Source organism: Paramormyrops kingsleyae, chromosome 23, assembly GCF_048594095.1.
Source record: "Paramormyrops kingsleyae isolate MSU_618 chromosome 23, PKINGS_0.4, whole genome shotgun sequence".
Lineage (NCBI taxonomy): Eukaryota > Metazoa > Chordata > Actinopteri > Osteoglossiformes > Mormyridae > Paramormyrops > Paramormyrops kingsleyae.
In genome coordinates this window covers 13,039,028-13,062,757 of record NC_132819.1, presented here as the reverse complement: position 1 = coordinate 13,062,757, position 23,730 = coordinate 13,039,028, and the positions used below count along the sequence as shown (strand labels likewise).

General features: G+C 50.7%; 2 protein-coding genes across 4 annotated transcripts in view; one reads left to right on the top strand and one right to left on the bottom strand.

Moving 5' to 3' along the window:
- Positions 1-999: 999 nt before the first annotated feature.
- On the top strand, positions 1,000-7,206 carry LOC111843839 (GMP reductase 1-like). The gene is made up of 9 exons (XM_023811762.2): positions 1,000-1,183; positions 1,831-1,950; positions 2,621-2,704; positions 3,719-3,892; positions 4,034-4,115; positions 4,241-4,347; positions 4,958-5,000; positions 6,225-6,384; positions 6,761-7,206. The coding sequence occupies exons 1-9, from the start codon at positions 1,097-1,099 to the stop codon at positions 6,939-6,941; spliced, it is 1,038 nt and encodes a 345-aa protein (XP_023667530.1). The 5' UTR covers positions 1,000-1,096; the 3' UTR covers positions 6,942-7,206.
- A 1,403-nt stretch (positions 7,207-8,609) lies between these two features.
- Positions 8,610-23,730, bottom strand: part of LOC111843838 (ataxin-1-like) — a 50,731-nt gene continuing 35,610 nt past the window's right edge. For 2 of the 3 annotated variants that reach the window (XM_072706027.1, XM_023811761.2), the window contains 2 exons: positions 19,150-21,134; positions 8,610-16,881 (listed from right to left, as the gene is read on the bottom strand). In XM_072706027.1, the coding sequence (XP_072562128.1) occupies positions 16,315-16,881; positions 19,150-20,847 (2,265 nt within the window). In that variant the 5' untranslated portion in view covers positions 20,848-21,134 and the 3' untranslated portion in view covers positions 8,610-16,314. Of the gene's footprint in view, positions 16,882-19,149; positions 21,135-21,258; positions 21,424-23,730 lie in introns of all 3 variants that reach the window. The other variant, XM_072706028.1, reaches the window with a different exon arrangement.

Here is a 23,730-nt window from a genome sequence, read left to right as displayed (position 1 = left end):
GTCATTATATTTGCCTGTTGTACTGTAGGCCTATATCTAATGATATGCCTTTACTACATCTAGTAGCCCACAGCATAATTGCATTTGCTTTTAAGAAGAAGTCGAATTATTTTATTCATTCTAAAAACGTTTTGAAGCACAAGACCGAACTAAATTAAAATTAAACTTAAATCAAGCATATATTGCGGCACAATGTACGCTTGCATACTGGGCCTTAAACGTTTCCTTTGACTTTACTACACCGTGTGGCCAAGTGTTGTATTGCACCAGCTATTAAATATTTGAAATTAACTTTTCAGCAGCGCCAGTCAATCGTATTGTCAAAGGCGGCCACCTAGGGCACTAATTTCTGAGGGTGCGCCAACTTATCAGCTGATTTCACGTTGTCTCAGATGGATTCGCCAGAGTATTGTGAGGCAGGTGGAGGGTAATGCTGTCAAGGACCCTGTTAGCTTAGCATGGGGTAACCAAAAACAAACACTGTAAGTGATCTGGAGATAAGAAGATGATCAACATTTCAAAATAAGCAAAGATGGTTAATAGGGCTGTCAAACAATTACTCAGATACAGAAGCATGTTGTGATACCATCATAAAAGATCTCTGCTCCATACCCTGCTCTTCTCCTTGTGTTCTCCCCATCTTCTGCTTTCCTTCTTTTCCTTCCCTCCATCCTCTGCTCTTCTCTATCTTCTGCTCTCCTGTATGCTCTCCCAAATGTCCCCATAATAGGATAAAAACCTGTCATTTTGACCTCGTAGGGGCATTTTTTCAGTCCCCGCAAGGGGAAACTCAATTCGAAAAAAAACCTGTGACTGCAATCAAAAAAGTAAAAATGTCGAAAGTCTTGCACATGTTTGGTTACTTTGGGCACCACGTGCAGGTAGTTTGAAAGCCAACCAGTCACATGGGACTGAGAGGCCCGGCTGTCCCTGCAGCTCCACACTCCAAATAAAGACAGGGGGCCGCGGCTGCCATGCCCCACCCCCAGGCTATATATACACTCGGCGCCTGGAGGTTCGGGTTTGGTGGCCGGAGCTCAGCTTTGGTGCTGGTTGCGGTTCTGTGGAAACTCGTGCCTCCTTGTGGGCCTTCACTATGCCGAGGGTGGACGCTGACCTCAAGCTGGACTTCAAGGACGTCCTCTTCAGACCTAAGAGGAGCAGCCTGAGGAGCCGCTCTGAGGTATGCCACCTCTCCCCCCCATCCTATTGGTGCTGTTAGTGTGACAGGGACCCGCTGGCCAAAAGCAGGCCTCTAGTGAGAAGGGAGCCGTGGGCCTGTGGATGTGACGCGACTGTTGACTTCTGGAGTGCGGGTGACACCCAGTAGAACGGGACAGCCGGGCGCCCTGTACCGGTGTGTGGGCCACGGGGACACCCGTTTGCCTGTCCCCTCAGGGCCCAGGGCCTCTGCCCTCTGCAGAGCCCTACTGGGGTCAGCACCGGGCTCTGGGAGACGAGAATAACGTGACACCAGCTCCGGGAAGGTGTGTCCAAAAATAGCTCCCCTTCCGGGATGTGTATGTTTGCACATACCGTCCTCCTGCTGTCTCTCCTCTCTCTCTCTTGCTCTCTCAAACTCTCTCTGTCCTGCCCCCCCCCCACTCTATTTTCCCTCCCCCCCCTCCTGGACTCCTCCTCCACTGCCTGCCCTTCCCCTTTCAGCCCAAAGCAATGGTGCACATGTTCAGTAAGGTACCTGCAGCGTAGTGACTATCGGTGTAATAATGGTATTGTGTTCGGGAGACTGGACATTGGGTCACTCTGTAAGTCAAGGTGACACCACTGCTGCCCTATGGGTGCCCTCATGGCGCATACCGCCCCCTGCAGGTGGACCTGCAGCGCAGCTTCACCTTCAGGAACTCCAAGCAGGCCTACCAGGGCATCCCCATCATTGCGGCCAACATGGACACCACGGGCACCTTTGAGATGGCCCGGGTGCTGAGCAGAGTAAGTCCAGCGCGACTAGGGTGGAAGTGCGCCCCCGCATGGTGGGGAGTGGGAGTACCTCTACTGGTGCAAGACCATGAAATATTCATGGGAAATTGAAACCCACACTGTACATTTTAATTAATGTGTTTCGGGGAATTAAACCATGATTAGAACCATGTAAAACATGATCCCAGATTCTATAAATAGAAAACTACCTCTGAGCATCTTCAGCAATATAACCAGCTAATCGTATAATACCTAGAGAGGGTAACTTATTAACAATGTAATTACTTATGTCAGTGTTACGTCTGAGCTGTTAGAATTAATTAATAAGGGTGCCCTTCACATAGCGAATGATTAAATAAACATCAGATAATCTACTAATCTGAACCACAGGGTTCAGAGACGTCAGGGTCGATCCACACTGCTGACAGCATTCTTGTTCTCAAAGAGATCACCTGTGTATTTGATGTGACAGACATTTTTCTGGGTCCTGGTACAGATGCAGTCGTGCATCACCCACGGTTATCGTATCTTACACACTAGCCACGGTGGTGGCCTGATTCAGGAGCGGATGCCTCTCGACTGGTGGAGCAGGGAGTGACTGATTCAGGGCTTTTGAAGGTGTCTGTGCCTCAGCGAAGGCAGTGCTGTGACTCTCTATCCCCCTGTGCTCCTCTCCTGCCAGCACACCCTCTTCACTGCCATCCACAAGCACTACAGCCTGGAGCAGTGGAAGACATTTGCAGCTGAATCTCCAGAATGTTTAGAGGTGTGTGTGGGGGGGGGGCTTTCCTGAAAACTGAGATGGATGCAAAAGAAAGTGTGTCTTTGTACCAAATGATTAAAAAGGATAGTGAAATGAAAATATCATTACAGGCTGCGTTATAGGCAATGTTACAGGGTGTGTTATAGTCTGTATTACAGACAACATTACAGGCTGCATTACAGACAACGTTACAGTCTGCGTTACAGACAGCGTTACAGGCTGCGTTACAGACAGCGTTACAGGCTGCGTTACAGACAGCGTTACAGGCTGCGTTACAGACAGCGTTACAGGCTGCGTTACAGGCTGCGTTACAGACAGCGTTACAGGCTGCGTTACAGACAGCGTTACAGGCTGCGTTACAGGCTGCGTTACAGGCTGCGTTACAGACAGCGTTACAGGCTGCATTACAGACAGCGTTACAGGCTGCATTACAGACAGCGTTACAGGCTGCGTTACAGGCTGCATTACAGGCTGCGTTACAGACAGCGTTACAGGCTGCATTACAGACAGCGTTACAGGCTGCGTTACAGGCTGCGTTACAGGCTGCGTTACAGACAGCGTTACAGGCTGCGTTACAGACAGCGTTACAGGCTGCGTTACAGACAGCGTTACAGGCTGCGTTACAGACAGCGTTACAGGCTGCGTTACAGACAGCGTTACAGGCTGCGTTACAGGCTGCGTTACAGACAGCGTTACAGGCTGCGTTACAGACAGCGTTACAGGCTGCATTACAGACAGCGTTACAGGCTGCATTACAGACAGCGTTACAGGCTGCGTTACAGACAGCGTTACAGGCTGCATTACAGGCTGCGTTACAGACAGCGTTACAGGCTGCATTACAGACAGCGTTACAGACTGCGTTACAGTCTGTGTTACAGACAGCGTTACAGGCAGTATTACAGGCTGCATTACAGGCTATATTACAGGCTACATTAAAAGTAGTATTACAAGCTGTGTTACAGGTCGCATTACAGGCTGGGTGTTTTGACTGCAGGCTTCACTCTGTGTGTCTCCCAGCACGTGGCTGCCAGCTCAGGCAGCAGTCAGGCAGATCTGGAGAAACTGTACAGAACCCTGGAGGAGATCCCCCTCGTCAAGTACATCTGCCTGGACGTGGCCAACGGCTACTCAGAGCACTTTGTAGAGTGTGTCAGAGGTGTCCGAGCTAAGTTCCCCAACCACACTATCATGGTGAGTGCCCTGCAGTGTGATTCAGGTTATTGTGATGGTTTTAATCCATGTGATACCTGCATTTGAACAAGTGGAATTACCTTTCTGAGTTTTTCCTGTCTCCCTCCCCATTCCTGATTCTTTCTCCCTGGGATCGGGCAGGCTGGGAACGTGGTGACTGGAGAGATGGTTGAGGAGCTCATCCTGACCGGAGCTGACATCATCAAAGTGGGCATCGGCCCGGGTGGGTGAAGTCACGGAGTCACAGAGTCACAGAGTCACAGAGCAGAGCTCCGCCACTCGCTCTAACATGCACTCACCTGGCTTTGCTGGCCTCCATCTGGCTTCTCCTGTTTTTGGCCGCTGTAGGTTCCGTGTGCACGACGCGCATTAAGACAGGCGTGGGGTACCCCCAGCTCAGTGCTGTCATCGAGTGTGCAGACTCCGCCCATGGGCTCAAGGGACACATCATATCGGTGAGGTCGCTGCGAGGCTGCATCCTGTCACCATTTCATCTTCCATAACCCCGCAGCATGCACAGGGCACAAGGAGGTGGAGACCTCAGAGCGGATTCAAAGACATTCACAGACCTAAGAGGGCATTCACAGCCATTCACAGGCCTCAGGGGGCATTCGCAGACATTCACAGACCTCAGAGGGCATTCACAGACATTCACAGACCTCAGAAGGCATTCACAGACATTCACAGACCTCAGAGGGCATTCACAGACATTCACAGACCTCAGAAGGCATTCACAGACATTCACAGACCTCAGAGGGCATTCACAGCCATTCACAGGCCTCATGGGGCATTCACAGACATTCACAGACCTCAGAGGGCATTCACAGCCATTCACAGGCCTCAGGGGGCATTCACAGACATTCACAGACCACAGAGGGCATTCACAGACAAAATTTTATTTATTAATACTTCTGTTCTCGGCATGACCTGCATCCTGCAAAACATGATGTTCCTTCTTGCAGTGATAAATGGTTTCATACATGAACCAGGCATATAAGCTCACTTAAGGTTCCCCAAGAGCAAAGGGGGATTGGCGGTGCTTCATGAGACCTCTCTGCTTTTCAGGATGGGGGCTGCAGCTGTCCGGGTGACGTAGCCAAAGCATTCGGTGAGTCAGTCACTGTGAGATTAAAACGGGCTCTGCTGTCACGTCAGACACTCAAAACAGTTCGGCGCAGGAATGGCGATCCAGTTATCAATGAGAAGAGGACATGCCGGCCCTGTCGCTCAAGAGGAATAGAGACGAGATGTGCTGGAGCTGGTGGTGGGATGCAGACAGTGCGACACGAGACGTCATGAGGCTGCGATCACAGCTCAGCTTTTGTGGAACCCTCGTCCTGCATTGCAGTCTGAGCGCAGAATAGATCCATCAAGTGCATCAACGTGACAGTAATTTGAATGAGGGTAGCTGGGGCAGATCAGTGTCTAATTGCCATCTGTTCACAAGGAGCACAGTGAGAGGTCCCTGCCAGGGGCACACTGGCATTGTCACCAGTGTGAGTGGGGGCACAGTCCCAGCTGTCACCTTAATTCATTTCAGAGCACTAGTTATTGCTTACCTTAAGACCTTAAAAACTGAATTAGGACTAGGTTAATCTCTAACTAAATGATTAGACTGATCACTTACTGCACTGGAACTAAGATGTTTTTGGACTCTTTCCCATGTTTCCTTTGATCTGGAAATGGCCGATTAATCCCATCATATGTCTCCCAATCACCAAGCGGAACTTGTGCCAGCCGGAGAGGGGTGATAACTGGCACGCGCCCCCTCCGACGTGTCCCGTCAGACACCCGCTTCTCCTCACCCCACCAGCTGCGAGCCTCATCAGACAGGCCAACATGCCAGGAGAACAGCGCCATCCGCGTGACTCCACCCCCAGCTGATCGCGAGACATCGCCGCAGGGCAATGAGCGCCACCTAAACCACCAGGGGGCATATCTGAGCTGGTCTGAGGTCTCCATAACACTGCAGGGACAGCAGCTGTAGGACACTGTTTGGACTGAATGGTGCTCCACAGGAGAGATGCTGAAAGCTGCAGGGAGAAACCCTGTTAAAGACCCTCTGAGTGGTCTGATGTCCTGTAGAGGCTGTCTGGGGTCACGGTTCTGTTCAGAAATTTAAATTAACTTGCATAATTACTATTAATTTCATTTAGTGAAAAGATGCACATTAAGATAAATCTGACTGCTCACCAACACATCAGCTGGAGTGACTGTTAGAACTGAGGCTGCTCTTAAAGGTAGTTCTGGATCTAGGTTTGGTACTAACTGGTTCTGCGACGGGCCCTTGAAGTAACCACATGGTAACAGGTGTTGCTTCATGTACCTACAGGCGCTGGGGCAGATTTCGTGATGCTGGGGGGGATGTTTGCGGGTCATGACCAGTGTGCGGGCGACATCATCGAAAAGAATGGCAAGAAGATGAAGCTGTTCTACGGCATGAGCTCGGACACGGCCATGAAGAAATACGTGGGGGCGGTGGCGGAGTACAGGTGAGCGAGCCTGGCGCTCCCTCGGGTGCGGTCGGGTTCAGGCAGGCTGGCACCGGCTCGGGCAGCTCCCAGAATGCCCGGCTGCTCATCGCCTCACTTCCTGTCAGAGGTGCCCTCGGTTCCTGTGTCGATATTGTGCCACGCGCTCCCCTCGGAGACGGGTCAGTGGTTCTGGCCATCTGCTCCGGCAGCTGCTCTCTCGAGCCGCTCCCCGCCTCCTTGGGCAGGTCGGTGAAGCGGGTTCGCGTGCTCGAGTGTCCCAGTCACCTGCGGGCGGGCGGCGCCCAGAGGGTCATGGCCTCAGCCTGCGTACACAGACAGGCAGCAGTGCTGTGGTGTGGCTCAGACCGTCCTTGTGCTTGCATTCCTGTCCCAGGGCCTCGGAGGGAAAAACGGTGGAGGTGTCCTACAGAGGGGACGTGGAGAACACTATCCGGGACATCCTGGGGGGGCTGCGCTCCACCTGCACCTACGTGGGGGCCATCAAGCTGAAAGAGCTAAGCCGCAGGACAACCTTCATCAGGGTCACCCAGCAGTCCAGCACCATGTTCTCCTAGTGCCCCCTGACAGACGGACCCGGCAGGCTTTCTGGGTCGGTGCTGCCTCCGCCCCGGGGTATTCTGGGCCGGCTCCTGGTAACAGTGGCACGGAAAGGACTCGACACATGAACTTTACAGGGCCATACATATTTCTATGAGTATTTTTAGATGTTTTTATCGTTTATTAATGTTTAAAGCTGCTACAGGCATTCTAAACGTCCTCGTTTATGTGATATAAGAAGCCCTGTCAGAACGGGAGTAAATAAACAGGTCTTCTGCCCTCCCTGTGGCCACCGATTGGTGTGACGTCATGCCAAAGACGCTGCGGGATGCCGCGCAAAGTGATACCGAGTTTCCTTAGAGGCAGAGGGCGCTGTTCCTCACCAAAAACGTAAGAGAGCTGCCAGCTGGATGCCATCCTGATGGGGGCGCTCCACAGTCTCTGTACTGAAAAAGGTCATTTTCATTTCCCTACAACAGAAGATGATGTGAAAACACACTGCTTATGGCTGTTCCTTCTTTTAAAGCCTGGCGGCTTGGCATTACGGATGGGGCTGTACGTCTGAACTGAGTTGCAGAGAAAGCAGCCGTTTGTTCACTTAAATCCTGGACATCTGTGGGTTTCTAAGCGCAGCTAAAATGAAAGACGGGGGGAGGGGGGGAGCCACGTGGAAGGTGTTAATTGGCTTTTATTTACTGTGCACACGGCGGCTTCCTGAGTGCCGTCTAGCCGCACTGCTGCTGGTTTTCATAGCTTCTGCACAGAAATCCCATCCTCGCCATTCACGCCAGAGATTCGGACGCTATTTTTAAACAGCGCCAGCTGCAGGATGTGTCCAGGGAATTCACGGCGAACTGTACCCCTCCTTGGTGGGGGGGGGTTGGTGTTCAGGGACATGCAGCATAGGGACACTGTGGAGCTTTGGGTATAAATTGACCATTAGATATGGTACATATATTCAGACACGTATTTTATATATATATATATATATATATATATATACACACACACACACACACACACACTGGGACCCTTATATACTGCCTGTATGCTTCATTGATAATATATTAAAACAATGACATGTATAATATATAAGGGTGGCAGTGACCCTGTAGCAGCATGAGGCCGGGGGACACTGCGGATCGGATGCCAATTAATCACAGGACACCACACTCAGAATGGGTCACATGCGGGTCAGGTCTCTGTGCCAGTGATCAGAAGGTTGTTGGCTCAAATCCCCTGGCCGGCAGAGTAATGTCGCCAACAAGGTCCTTAACCCCAGTTCTTCCAGGTACTGCCTGAAAAAGCTTTCTCAACTGTACGTCGCTTTGCTCCACAAAATAATAAATAAATACATGCCAAGGAGAAGTGCCACTTTGTAACTACAGCACATCAGCCATGTGTAAATCTCTCAAGACCCAACAGTAGCCAGTCAGCTAGATGGGGCAAACTGTGATGGTCTATTGAAAGACAAACGTTATACTAAAGCGTTCCTTGGCAGAATCTGTTGGCTGTACTCTTTGCAGACGGACTGACTGCCGAACAGAGAAACACAAAATTTTTTTTTGCACAATGCAGAGAAGACGTCATGGAGGCATCACTCATCCTGTGTTTGTCACCCGGGAGGCTTAGGGTGGGAGGGGCCAGGTGACACAATGACTGAGGGGGACACGTCACACGTCACACTCAGTTGGCACTGTTATTTTATTAGTATACTGAGACATAAACTTGTACTGGTATACAGACAATTCTTCTTTAAACAAATTTGTTCACAACCTGAATCAAATATTGTTTTATTATTCATAATAATGTAATAATTTCTAACTAGAAAACCTGCAAGCACCATCAAAGAAAAGGACCATAAAATCCAATAAACAGACTTCAGTGTATCCTACAAACAGACACACCACAATTAGAAAATAGAATTTCAATTCTTCCATTTTTTATATCTGTTCTTAAAAAAGCTAGTGCAAGTACAATATTTTACACAAATTACAGAGTTTGCACGCATTTGGAAACAAAACAAAGTTCTCTTTTCACAATAAAAGCTATGTCTGTATGCACTTTAAATGGTTTCTTCTTTATCTAATAAGGTGCAAAACGTTTTTCCCTCTTTCATGACCCATTGCTACTGGCCACATTTGCTTTTGTCATTCTGTCCAATGGCAAACAAAGAGACTAGAATTTGTCCTAATTTCTGTCCAATGGAAAGCAGAGAGGCTAGAATCAGTTCCCATTTCTGTCCAATGGCAAGCAAGGACAGTAGAACCAGTCTCCATTTCCGTCCAATGGCAAGCAAAGAGACTAGAATCAGTCACGATGTGTCCAATGGAAGACAATGACAATGCATATGTGTGCAACAGCATTGGACTACAGTATCTTCTTCACATTAAACCTTTACTTTCTGTGAAATGATCATGGCTTCCTGTATCAAAAATTACAATCTCTCTTTCACTGAATTAACTACACAAAAGGGAAAAAGAATCATTCCAAAAGTACAGGAAATGCGTGCACATTAGTTATAACTTAAACCCCCCACAACACCAGGTGAGATGGTAAGACAAATCAGATTAAGATATAAATGTGTGATTGTATTTCACTAATCTGTCACAAGGGGGCAATCCAAATGTACTATGTACTGTAGCATTCCAATAAAAATAGAAATGTGGGCCATTTTGTGTTGATAAAAGCACTTATCTGTAGAGTGGCAATAATTTTGTGTTTTGTGTGTAAAGAATATTCACCCATTTGTATTAGATATGTCAATATCTTACTCTTTAAAGAAATGTGTTCAGAAAAATCTGAAATATAATTAAATATTAAAGTGATTCACTCCTAGATTAGCTGCTGATTGCCGTTATGGGGGAGGGTTGGCTTTTATAATTGGTCTTGAGTCCTTCAGATTGCAGTTTTAATGTGAAATAAAAGGTGGGGAGTTTATCGCAAATATATCCCAACTAGACGGGGAGTACAAACAACACATTGCTTCAAATGTTTGAACTGTTCTGTCATTTTAGATAAGGGGGCTTCGGTAAATGTTAGAGGCCACATACAAAGGGTTCAGCACTGCAGGATTCTCATTTTAGGACACTATTGGATGATATATATATATATTTAAGTGACATTGGGTGTTTTGCAGCTGTTAATCTTAGATATTGTCTATAAGTTTGGCTTTGGTCAGCACCAACAAACAGTCTCATATTTTATATATGTCTGATAGACTGGGACGATGAACAGACCATTAGCTATCCTACTAGCTACGAGCTAAACGTCACCGTAAACGGGCTTCACCGAAGACCTTAAGGGGAAGGGGAGAAAAAAAATGGCCCCCATCCTTAAGGGAAAAAGTGCCTCGATAACAGTCTGTTAAGTAACCCCCCCCCCCAAAAAAAAGGAGAGAGGGTGCTGATGCGGGAGCAGAAAGAAACTAAGGAAAACAGCATGGGGGGGGAACGTCATCCACAGCCTCAAAGGTGATTGGCTATTCAAATATCACATGATCAACGGGGTTTTAATTTAATTGAATTGCGTTACGTCTTTATTCTGTAAGGATGCACCATATCCTGTTTCCAGCATCAGTAAAATCTATTCATACTAAGAGTAATAATAGTAGTACTAGTAGTAGCAGTAATAATAATAATAATAATTCATACATAAATTAAAGAGCCCACCAACCATAATCATGGAAAGAAAACCACACAGTGGGCCTATCAAAGGAACTCAGCCTGAGAGCAGATTGCGGCAGTTTGCCAAGACGTCAACAACAGTCACGTAGAACAGAGAAGTCCTGATTGATTAGTATTCGCTTTAAATTGGGTGCCAAATTCGTTACCAGACACCAAACTAGTTCAACAAACATGCCTCTTCCCCTCCAAATACTGAAGCTCACATTGACATTCAACATTTCGTCTGTGCAATTGAAAAAAAGAAAACGACAAACGATCTTGTTACCTGTATTGCTCAAACAACAGTGCTCTGAAATAGCCCTCGGGGCCAAACATGTGACTTCGAAATGTGAGACAGGTATGAGACAGAAAACAATGTGAGAGAGAGAGAGGCAAAGTGGAAAATGAAGGATCCTGCCAGAAAGGTAGCATGTTTGATGTGAGGTCTGTTAAAAGGAAACACATCAAAACACAAAAGAGAGAGAGGGTCTCTACCCGGCTTTAAGCTGGGGTACTAGATTGGTTAGAACAGCAGGATGACGGGCCAAGAGGAGAAGCACCACCCTATCACAGTGGGCAGGCCACGCCCTTCAGACCACTCCCCTCAGACTGGCCACACCCCTCCATCTCTCTTTCACTCACTGTTAGACCCGGGAAAGACTTGACCCTACAAAAAGCAGACAAGGTTTTTCTCAAGTTCCAAAGTGCAGAAACAGTATTATCAAACTTACACTATAAACTATTAAATGTGCATTTTGTTTATTTTTTTTTTAACCATGTGGTCCCCACTATACAAGGTCATTGCCGTTATCGCTTTAATCAGTCTCTTGGCTGTAAATGTGGCCTTCGGACAGGTGGCAGGGGAGCCAGTCAGGTTGGGCTTCAGCCCTTTGCCCCACTGATGTGTGTGGGGGGGGGGACTTGATGCGTGCGTCACAGGGAGTGGCGTTTCCGGGTTTTCTCTCAAGTTCAGAGGGACGTGAGTGTGACCTCTTCTCGGGGCATTGAAAGTGCTGCTTCTGGTAACATCAGTGTACCTCACACACACTGCCCCCCCCCCCCCACACACACACACACACTCACACACAAGCCCTATCCCTGAGTAAGAGCTATGAAAAGCCTGTAATAAGGAGGGCAAATGATGTCACTTGCAACAAATAATTAGGAAAAAGGTAACATACACTACTTTGGAATTGTCAAAGGGTTATTCGCAGTAACGGGAAATTTGGGAACGTTTCCTAGATTTGAATTTATACAGCAAAGGCTTACGGATGCACATGCATATTTAGCGCGGTAAGAGAACTCTGTCTCTCAAGGGGGACAGGAAAGCTGTATCCAAGGAGACCCACTAGTGACATCATCTGCCAGCTCCAGTATCACCAGGGCCAACAGGGACACCCTCTCCAATCCGCCCCCCACCACCACTATGTCACCCCACGAAACGGCTGGTTGGACAGGAGACATTATGAGGGCACTGAAGACAGTGGGCATATGGAGAGAGTTCAAGGTTCGAGGGCAGGCTGGGTCATTTGGATGTGGTGTGGAGACGTGCATCTCCCCAACTGGGTTCAGTGGTCCATGTTGGACCTTGTCCAGTCTGAAGTGTGATTTCTGGAGGATGGGGGGGGGGGGGTCGGACCGACAGGAGAAGCAGACATGGATGACGCTGCTACGCTGCAGTCTGTGTTGGCACGACAACAGGGAGACAGAAATAACAGGAACTGCACATACATCAGCGACGGCACGCAGGGCTAAGCCCTGCCTAGAGCTAGAGGCTTGAAAAACTCTGTGTTTTCAGGAATTTAAAAGAAAAATAACACTCTGCAGTCACTTCCCCCATTACAGTCACATTCCAGCCAGTTACTAATCCCAACATTCACCTTCACATGCTTATTGCCGTTTGCCATCATCCCTCTGTGACCTACGCTGTAGCGGGGGTGAGAGGGCGGGGCCTACGATGGCTCAGAGGTCTGCCGGAGGTGTGCCACAGATCAGCTCTGAACTTGACTAAGACCAGGCCGTTTCCTAGTGGAAGGCTGTGGGGGAAGGGGGGGCGGGGAGGGGGGTTTCCACGGTGATCTCTCACCAGCCAATGGCAACTGAGAGTATACAGGTGGCCAACCACAAGCCGTCTACCACACAGAGCTGACTGGAGTGGGTGGGGCTTATGAGGTCAGCTACAATCGCATAATCTACGTAAGACTGTCACTGCATATATGTTTTCATCAAAGTTCCCTGAAGTTGCTAACAGAAGGCCATATTGCTGCTAATATAAGGGAAAGTGTGACAAAGAATGCTGTAACATAGGCTGAAGGACATGGGGCTTTTTCTGGGTGTGGGGGGAGGGGACCAAGCCAGACTGCTTGAAGCAGGATACAGGTGTCTGCGTCAGAAGGCTTTGAAGAGCATCTAGCGTGCGCCGGCATGGACTTCCTGAACGACTAACAAGGCATTAACACAAAAAAAAGCCCGACGTTTGGGCCCCCCCCCCCAGACATGCCACGGTCCGATCATCTGTCACTCTGATATCAACACGAAGGGGGGGCAACATCACTGCCACCCATCTATGCTCATACATCAAAACAAAAGAAACAAAAGCAAAAAAACTGGCTTTCTAACTTTGTGCATAACATCCCCGTCTGGCCCGCAGGCTGTCCTGTGTCTCTCCTCAATACGGAGGAAACAAAAAATAAAAATATAATAAAGAAAAAGTTATTCCCGCGAAGAACGCTGCCCCAGTTGTCCATGTCTACAGAAGACAGGAACAATAAACAATCCACCGCGAGTCATGCAACCCTGTTTTATTACACGTATTTAAAAAGAATTATTATAATTTTAATTCAAAGCATTATACATGGCTGTGGATACCAGCTACCCTCGCCCCCACATGCAGCCAATCAGAAGGCTCATGGGTGTGGCCAGAGCGTCGAATGGGAGAGATACGCGTGCCTGGGGGCGGGGCTGCCAGCTCAGGGCGGTGCTACATTGCGCTAATTGGAGCGTCAGCTGGCGGGAGGCATCCAGACTGAACAGGTATATTACTAACCCTCTGCATGTGCAAATTGCAAGTTACAATTTCTTTTCTTTTGAAAGTTGAACATTAAATAAAAGGAAAACACTGGACAAAATGGGTACACACAGACACACAAATGTACTGTATATATACATTTTCGTATGTATGCAAACAAAAAAATATTCTTCCGTTACTGGGTATCTAACCACCTGTAAATGTGTGTATTTAACAAATATATATACATACAAGAATGAGCATTAGCACGTATCTGTGTGTCTGTGTGCTTCTCACGCACACTCACACTTTCTGTGACGTTTTATCACACACATGACCACACTTGGGTCAGCACTCATAGAGGACCTCTCTTCACATCAGGACACGGGCTTATATTGCTATTCTCTGGCCTACCATTCGCTCTTTAAGCTACTGGCTCCGCCCAATTCTCCGCCCCTCACTGAGACTGGCTCCACCTCCCTTCCCCAGCGCCGACGCCCTCAAGTGAGCCCATGACCACATACAGTACTGCTTGGAGGTCGAGGATGGCTAGAGACATCATCAGGTAACGCTAAGCGCTAGAGCAAGGGGACACCCATCTCCCTGAGGCTGGATCAGACACTCAGCCATGACACCTCCTCCCTCCCGTCATGCTGGGCACGCTGCTGCGGGGGTGCGTGTTTTCATGTTTACCAACACGTCGCCGCGAATGTATCGCCACCCGCCCTCATCATGAGCCAGACACTGCGAGAGTCTACAGGCTTCACGCCATGGTGTGGTGTCGATGACACTCATCATGACAAAAATCTGACTGGGGGGGGACACGTGGGATAACCGGAGAGAGGGGGTGTGGTACACACAGGAAAAAAAAAAAACAATAGCTAAAGTACATTCTGCTTAGAAATATATAACATAACAGAGTCCATCTCAATCAAGGTGTCAGAGGTTAATTGGCGCTCTTTAATGACATCACCTAACTTGATCTTCTAATGCAAGGATAAAGCATGCACCTACCCTGTCTGACCAACAGGGGGCAGCAAGGGGACAGAGCAGCGTTTTCTGACCAGCCTGTCGTACAAGGTCCCAAAAACAAAATAAGCCAATGTCCAGTCCTTATACATATATATATAAAATTATTATATATAATTTAATATATAAAATTATTGCCGCTGGCATTTATGCAATTTTCTGCATATATTGTGTAAGGCGTTTTAACAATATATGTAATTTTACACTATAATATATGCACACAAATATAAATATTTTGCCATCATATTTTACAGTCTCTGCTAGGCTATTGTGTTACAACACGCTACTGTATCATAGAGTGGGACTCTTGCCCCAGGTCATGTGTCTAAGTGCTCTGAGTGAAGAGGGCCTGTGGCCTAGTGGGGGGACATGAGGGGGATCCTTGCCGGCATCCATCCCGGCCCTCCAGGAAGGACCTTCACAACCAGAACAAAACAGCAGTGTTTCCCAGTCTGGTCCTCAGGGGAGCTGGGAGGGAGCAAAATCGTGGACTGTCTGTGGGCCCCCGAGGACCGGGCTGGGAAACACTGCGATTAAGGATTCAGCAGGCAGAACTGCATGCGTCTGGGGCTCCCCAGTGCCTCCAGGGCAGTAGCACCCAGCTCTGGGTGCATCCATCTTAAGGGGTGCCCTAATCACCCCCCACCCCACCCCAGCCCACCCCAGGGTATGATGTCAGCCCGAAAAATGTGCAAACTCAAAGTACTTGTCTTCAGTGTGCTTCTGGCGTTACACAGACGCCATGTCTCAATCCAAGGTCCGTTTCAAAGTCAAACACAAAGCTACTGTAAACATATTGCACACGAACGTCACTAACACCACCAGGCCTACGTCCCTTTGAAGTGACTTTCTCATGCCGGTGTCAGACTGTCACCGTGCATCTAAACCCACTGAGGTTAGGTCCGCTTCCACCCCAGTCAATCCGCAGTGGCTTTCGAAGGCAGGACCACGGTAAGAAGAGGGTCATTCTGGGCTCCTCTTCCCGGCGTGCCTCGCGTCCTGACAGCTCCAGCCCAATGTAAAGCTGACCCTACGCTCGCTTTCTCCGAGGCCCCTTATCGCCTCTGTATGAGCTCGACAAACAGGTACGAAAACCTATAAGACTTTAAAAACAAAAGGAACAGTGAACAACCAATCAGAAACTCCGAATGCCACGTGCTGGATGATGGACATCACGGTAAGCCACACCCTGCTTTGTTATCGAGGGTGTGACCCGCCCCTGTCATCCCTGCGTTCACGCGGCCTTCCGTCTCGACTGGGGTTGCAGAGACGCTACTCGTGGGCTGAACCAACATCGCACCTCCCCCGTTTCCTGAACTGCTGGGCTGCATGGCGTCCTCGCCCCTACATTCAGATGGGTCGACCCACCAAAGGGTTTTAAGGGAGGCAAAGCACCCGCACAGCGAGCCCCTCGGGTCAGCATGCCACACCCACTCATGCCCTCCATGCCTGCTTGACACGTAGGGGCCCATTAACACATCATTGCACAATTTTTGCTTGTAAATTACCCAGAATGCCTATTACAATTATAACTACATCCACCATTAATAAGATGATGAAGTGAATTCTGGGTAATTTCAGCCCAAGGTAAAGAAACCTGGATAGATAACAAAAAAGAAAAAAAAACAACCAAAAAAAAATATATCATGGTAAATTTCAATAACATCGACCCTCATGTCCTACGAACCCTCACTTGCCTATATTTGACCTGCCTTCAATGCTAATTTTAACCTCCTGAGGAATGAAAGAGGGTCTGGGCAGAGTCGAGGGCAATTCGTCGTCAGTTTTCTCCACCTTGCGGCTCTCTGGGGCAGACCACCTCCGTTTGCGGCCTGCCGGTCTGCCGGTGCTGCTGGCCTCCATTTTAGGGCGCGAGGGGCCATCCACAGTTTTCCCTTCAAAGTTCACGTCCCCATTGGTGGGTGTGGGCTGCTGGCTGGAGGGGCCGCCAGTGCCACCCACCCGCTGGCCCAGTCCATTCTCCTGCTCGCCGTGATACCCTCCCCGGCCCCCGTTGGGCCCCGCCTCCTTGGGGGGCTTCAGCAGGAGCCCGATGCATCCGGTGCTATCCGGCTCCTGCCCTTTCCTCAGGGAGCCGTTCTTCAGGTTCTTCAGGGTCAGCGAAACACAAACGTCCCCCACGGACAACTTAGCACACGGCAGCTCCAGCAGCTGGGTGGTCCGCTCCGGGCAGCAGGATGACCAGCCTTGGCCGAAAACGAAGAAAGGATACTCCAAGAGGACCTCCACGCTCACCTGCCAGAAAGAGGGAAAGGGGGGGGGGTCACTCGTCAGAACCAGCACAACATTGCCTTGGGGGGGGGCAGTAGCCCCTCCCCAACACGGTGAAGCTAGCTCACATTCTGGGTCACCTCTGATTACAGTCTTACCATGTGAATGGTACTTGTCTGTGATTAAGGCTGATCAAGCCTCTGACTGCATTCAGACACACATTAGCATACTGTTCTGCACTTTCAAGGAGATAAAATCTAAAGATCCATTAATCCATCCATCTATGATTTATAACATTTACTTTTTTAATCACTTAACACATCATCAGGCTTAATTATGGTTTGGTAATTGGTGACCTGATTAATAACTAATTACGTAATCATTTCTATAAGCAAAACAGCAGGGTTGCAGGGGTCCTCCTACTCTGATTGGTGATTCGGGAAAGTCGAGTGAGCCTGTGGCCCTTCCTGTTAGTCAGGGTGCCCAGTCTGTTACCATGTGGCCAGAGGAATGGGTGGTTTGTCAGAGTGACTGCTGCTTTAAGGGATACAGAACCATCGGCGTCATCCTAAAGGTTTCACTGGGCAGTTTGGTGACCATTCAGTGTTTAGTAGGTGTTCCCCCTGGGTCCTTTCTGGGTCCAATCATGCTAGTTACAGGAAACCCAAAAAGCAAGACAACTAAAGGACCAGGAGCATTCCTCAATGTTCTCAATGTCCTCCACAGTCTAAGTTCATACAAGAATCAACAGCTGACTGTGAATTAAGACGACAAAGGCGGCAGATGGGGAAACCTTTCATCCTGACAACAGGTATGCATCTGGGGGTGTGTTTCACAGCCACTGGACAGAGCCTTGCTTTTCCCCATCCTAAATGATTCTTTGTTACTGCACATATTTGAGGTTTCAAGACTATATGAGTACTAGCAGTATGTTAATGTCAAAATTTTGGCCGATTTCAATATTACCAATACCGATAACCAATACTGAAAACCAGCTAACCTCTGAGTTTCACAAATCTGTAGTGAAACTGATGGCGGTGACATTACTTTTTAAGATCCCGTGAATGTGTGTAGTAAAGACATGATATAATGCCGGCAGTGAGACATCAGTGAAGTACTGCAAACTGTAGCGAGGTTCTAAGTGGTGAATGAACCAACAAAATCCCCCATCTTGTTGCTGATAACTTATGAATGAATATTGCCTAAAGTCTAAATATCAGGCAGCAAGACTGACACTTCAGACCGATGCCAATGTCTTTATTTTCATGGAACATGGACTGATGCAAATCTATGCATCTCTACTCAGTACTTTCTCGAATGAACAGGCCCTAAATGTGAAACAGCCCAACTGAAACAACAGAGAAACCCCCTTGGAAGGATTAAAACAGAGTATGCCACCTGAGGGGAAATGGCAAGGTTCTGGGTGAAGGATGCCACAACAGCTGGGACCAGGCCAACCAACTCACTGATGCCATAGTGTGTTACAAGGCGAGTTCTCGAGTCACGCACCAACTGCAAAAAGGCTAGCATGAGCCTCAGAACTGGCCTTCAGGTCGATATTTGGTGGGTTATTGCATCTGTTCGGTAAGAAACGACTGAAACACAAATAACAAAGAACTGTGACTGTAACAATTGGACGGTAATTGAAATAAGCTTTCGGTACATTCTGTACATCAACAAAAAGCTGCAGGGATTCATCTCAATGCCCACAAACACCTCCGCTAATTTCCCATACAATCTGCTTGCAATTTTAATCAATTTAAGTGGCGTCTTGCTCTGACCCGATACAATTTCACTGGAGCTGCTCAGGAGCCGTAACTAAGCTGGTTATTAACGAGCTGTGTTTGTACGGAGACCCCGAGGATAAGAAACAAGATGCAGGCGAAATGCAATGGCGCACGGGAGCCCTGCAAGCTCATGCCTCTCTGTTTTTCTGGAGTAAAGCTGCTGGACTTAATCCCGTTTTCTGAGAGGATGATTTGGGGAGGCAAGTGGCTTCACAAATGCGGCTGCCCGCCGGGACAGCTACAGTAAGTGAACTACACTAAAGTGAAATAGAAACACACTGCACTTTGCAGACAGAGAAGGAAGCATGCAGAGTAACATGTAAATGAATCAGCATTCCCCTGAACATCTGGATAAGTAATGAATTAACTAACCTTAACGTTCCACATTAAGCATCCAGCTAATTAAACCCAGGTTCCACTGTTGAAACACCACCTAAAATAACAGCTACTTCAACATTTAGCATGCTAACGGTATTACATGTGTGTACAGGCACACGGATCCCACCTGTGTGCGCTGCTCCCCCACAGCAAACTGTATGATGGCAAAGTTGGGCGCCTGGCTGCCATCGATGCGCTCCACGGTGCTCGAGTCGATCTTCAATTCACTGCTGATTTCAGCGCTCTGGATGAAGTCCTCCGTCTTCAGCTCCTCCACGCGCTTCAGTGCACCGTCTGCCAACTGGATGATGGAGCCCTTCACGAAGTAGGGGGGCAGCGAGGGCAAGGACGGGACAGGCGGCGAGGCCGGGATCAGGGGCAGGTGCAGCTGGGTCTGTACAGCGGCAGTGGTGGCCGCAGCAGTCGCGTGATACGCTGCTTCCAGACGCTCGCATTTGGGTGGCGCTGCAGCCACAAGGGCGTGCGGGGCGTGCGTGAATTGCTGGGAGGCCGTGACCGAGGCCTGCCCCATCTCCGATCCTACCCCCCGGCCACCGCTGACGGGGATGATGATAGGCTGGCCTCCGGGGATGAGCAGGTGCTGAGGCAGGTTGGTGTGGTAGCTGGTGGCTTGCTGCTGCTGGCCGCTGCCGGCGGTGATGTACCCGATGATGGGCGGCTGTACGGGGGCTGGGTAGAAACCGGAAGAGGGGAGGCCCAGCGAGAGCTGATCGGCGGCGCCGTGGCTTGTCTGGATGACTGTGTGGGGCGTTTTTGACCCCGGGGATGGGAAGTTGAGGCTGGTTGATGATGTTCGGGAGACAGGCCGGCCAAGGCAGAGCCCACCTTTGTCAACCGGCTTCTCCTGGCCCCTCCCTGGGTCGGCGCCGGCATGGCTGTTGGGCAATAGCATCAGCGAGGTCCGGAGACCTGAGGTGTCCTGCGTGTAGTCTGTCGGGAGCACAATGTGCCGGGCCTCATAGTGCTGATGCTGGCTGGCGGAGCCCTTGGCCCCGGACCCCTGCTTGGCCAGGATGGAGCCAGGCGACATGCCATAGCACCGACCCTTCTCTAGCTCCCCGTTAAGCACCTCCCTAGGCCGGCCGTCCTCCTTCTTGTTGGTGAGCCCATCAGCGTACTGGACCACAACCTGCGAAGAGGCGCCGAGGGCCAGGGCCTGAGGGACCACAGGGTGGGAGTGGAGGTGTAGCGGGAAGGGAGCCTGTGGAGACGAAACCGCCCGCGGCGAGCCAGTCAGCTGCACATACTGGGACGGGTGAGAAGGCAGGGGGGAACTATCTCGGCCGGGGGAAGGGTGGTGTCCCTGTGGCTCGGCCTTGATGGCCTGTGTGACACCATAAGCGTCCAGCAGAGGTCGCTGCTGAGTCGAGGCCGTTGCGGGGGAGACAAGCTGGGAGGGGACGTAGCCCGCATAGGGGGCACCATAGGGAGGTCCGATGAGGTGTAGGCCAGGCTGCAACTGGGCGTACTGGATGGTCCCGCCAGGCTGCGACATGGTGGGTGGGTAGGCTGCTGCGAGAGGTGTCGCCGCTGGCCCCGGAGTGGGAGCCCTGGACTGGCGGGAGGACGACATGCAGGGCAGTTTGCTCTGGGGCCCGTCAGCCTCGGCGGGGGTACCAGACCGCTGCCTGCCCCCTTCTTGGCCACTGGCCACGCTGGCGAGCCAGGCCAGGTTTTCTGCTCGCTGGAGCTCGACGGCCGGGGTAACCAGCACCGGCTTCTCCTGCATAAGCAGGGTGCTGGTTTGGATCTCCCGCTTCTTTGGGGGCAGGCACTCATTGCTCCGTTCCTGGTTCGACTTCATGCTGGTCTCCTGCCCTCTTCCCTTAATGAAGACTCCAAGCTGCTGTTCTTCTTGCTGTCTTTCTATCCGTGCGTTTTTTTTTCCCAAGGTGGGGTTTACCCACCCACAGGCTGGGGCGGGGGGGTAGGGGGGTGGAGGGGGGCTCCTGTGCCACTCTCTCAGCGACAGATGGGCACGGTCCTCAGCGGAAGGCGCAGGAGATCACGCCTGCTGTCAGAAGGTGATCCGCCGACTTCACAAGGGATCATTTCCCTGGGAGCGCAAGCCTCCAGGGCAGCCACACGGATCTGCGAAGAGGAAATATAAGATGAGGATGAGACAGGTGCAACTCACTGACACCAGCAGGGGGCGCAGCGATTAATGGACATTAGCAAACTGTAGAATCTAATCCCAGGGAAGATGTTAATGTACCATATAGGAATGCAGAGAAAGCACAGTGTCGTTACAGCAGGCAGGCGTGGGGGAGGTGGTACTGTCCCCGGAGGGGGCGTGTCTGTCTCCCGTGCAGTGACATGCAGCCTTCCCTCACACCATCTGCACACGCTCCGTGTTCACAGCGTGAGAGCCAACCCCCTGCTGAGGGAATGAGAGCAGAGCCAGCTTCAGCGAGACTAGATGCGTCATTGGGCCTACAGCCGCCATGTGACACACGGCGTGCACACAGGGGGCGCCGATCCAGCACGCAGCGGGACACGGCAGAACCAGGACCAATACCGGGCCACCTGGCAGGGGAGAGCCGACTCCTCAGGGGGGGCACCGTCAGCCTTAGCGACAGGGGGACAGGAACTGACACTGTACATGCAGGTGACTCTGATGGGGGGGGGGGGGGGGGCAGCAGGAGGCAGGTGGCAGAGATGCACTGTATAAACAGGACGCCGTGACTGTGCCCCCCCTCACCACAGCTATCAAACAGCCAGCTACCTGCTCAGATTTAAACTCTCAACAATTAGACAAGTGGGCCTTTTCTTTGTCCATAATTACAAAATACAACCCCCCCCCCCCCCCCACCTGATAAGTCCTGCTAACCCAGCCGAAAACCCCAACACACCCTAAAATAATAGCAGCATCCATGAGCCGTCACAGTGATCTCAGTGCCGTCCTCAGCTGCATCTCTCAGGATTAAGGGCTGCAGTGTCTACACACAGCCAGGGACACACAAGACAGACACCTAAAGCTCCCCCCCCACCCCCTGGGCAGAGCGTGGGGAGGAGGACCATGTAATGCTTCACAGCTGGGGTACTCCTGGCCAATGAGAAATGAGACAGTCAGTCAACAGAGCTAGTGATTGGACAGGAGGATAAAGGCACCCCCCTCCCCTCCCCTCTCTCTCTCTCTCTCTCTCACTCACACACACACACACACACACACACGCCAGGAGATCCCTGAGCCACTCCAGCCCTGCCCCACTTTCCACACTCTCATAAACAACACTCTCTGTGACACACACACACACACACACACACACACACAGCATCATGGGAAACTAGCCTTTCATTCTCGGGGGGGAGGGAGCAGGGGACACACACAGCAGGAACAGACACATTGAGGCTGTGTTGATGGGGAGGGGGGGGGGGCAGACCACTTGCCACTCCCAGCTCACAGATGAACACATGCTCTGTGTCTGGCTGCTGGGGGTGTCAGTCAGACAGCTTCTCCCGGCCTGGGAGAGATTCTCACCCGGATGACGTGACGCGATGCATTGGGGGACCTTCTGGGGGACCTTCCCGTCACCTCCCCGTGTCCGTGACACCCCAGGAGGGGTTGTTTTTGTGTGTGCGTGTTACCAGTCGTCAGGGTTATTCACACCGAAGGTGCAAACTGATCTCACCCCCCCACCATCCCCAGGCTGGGAGTGCACATCACTGAACCCCCCCTCTCCACATCACTAACAGCAAATGACCACCCATGGGGCCTCATCTCCAGGTTCTGGCGTACGGTAAAGCCTCACCAGAGAATGGCACTGTGGAGCAGGTATAACCCAGCATCCCCAGGAGCAAGTGAACATGAACGCAGCAGAATTGCAGCACAAATCCACGATGCTCACCTACAAAAATCGGTACCTGGACTGCATTTCCACGCATCACAATTCCGACGCCGTCCTGTCTGCCCCAGCTCACAGTACCATCAGATGCAGGTTTAAAGAATGCTCCGGAACACGTGTCAGTCTCAGACCAAGCCGCGAGTTGTCAAAATCACAGACCGCCCCACGTGTGTCCATGCAGCACCCTCATCACCCTCGTCATCCTCATCACTTTCCTTACCCTCGTCAGTCTGCAAAGATGCATTCCATTCTGTCTCCAGTTTTAACCAGGCCTACAGGGGCTCCCCTACTGCTCTCAGTTCCCAGCCCCCTGAATCATCATCCCCCCCCCATGCCCCGAATCAGGTCTCTGTGCCTTTAAGAGGCGGAGCCAGTGACCGAAACGGTCGGCTGGGGAACACAGAGCTATCAGTGCCTGCACAAAAAGCCTGGGTCCCCATCGGCGCTGCCAGCTGAAAGCGGACACAATACAGGGCCACGGACTCACACACACACACACACACACACACACACACACACGCTCGCATGGGCACACACACACACAAAACGTAGCAGCCATAAGGAGGGAGCCCCACAGAAAGGGCTGAATGACTTGCGTTTTTCCACCCCTGGGACATAATCCAGGCTGGGGGAGGCAGCGCTGGAAAGGGGCAGGAATCGCCCCGGTGGCAGCAGCAGCAGGTAAGAGGCGCTTTAGTGAGCAGCCTGGGTAACAGTCACCGCTGGACGCCCCCCCCCCCTTCCCCGGCACTACATTTCACGAAAGTCTTCGGTTCCCCATGCAGTCTTGGCTCAGATGGCAAACCCCCCCCCCCACCCCCCACCCCCCACCCCCCACCACT

What these genes read in the sequence shown, in the direction of transcription:
- LOC111843839 (XM_023811762.2), top strand. Translation starts at nt 1,097, where the DNA reads ATGCCGAGGGTGGACGCTGACCTCAAGCTGGACTTCAAGGACGTCCTC. An exon ending in TGGCCCGGGTGCTGAGCAGA is followed by an intron (nt 1,951 to 2,620) that starts GTAAGTCCAGCG and finishes CTCTCCTGCCAG; the next exon opens with CACACCCTCTTCACTGCCAT. An exon ending in TCAAGGGACACATCATATCG is followed by an intron (nt 4,348 to 4,957) that starts GTGAGGTCGCTG and finishes TCTGCTTTTCAG; the next exon opens with GATGGGGGCTGCAGCTGTCC.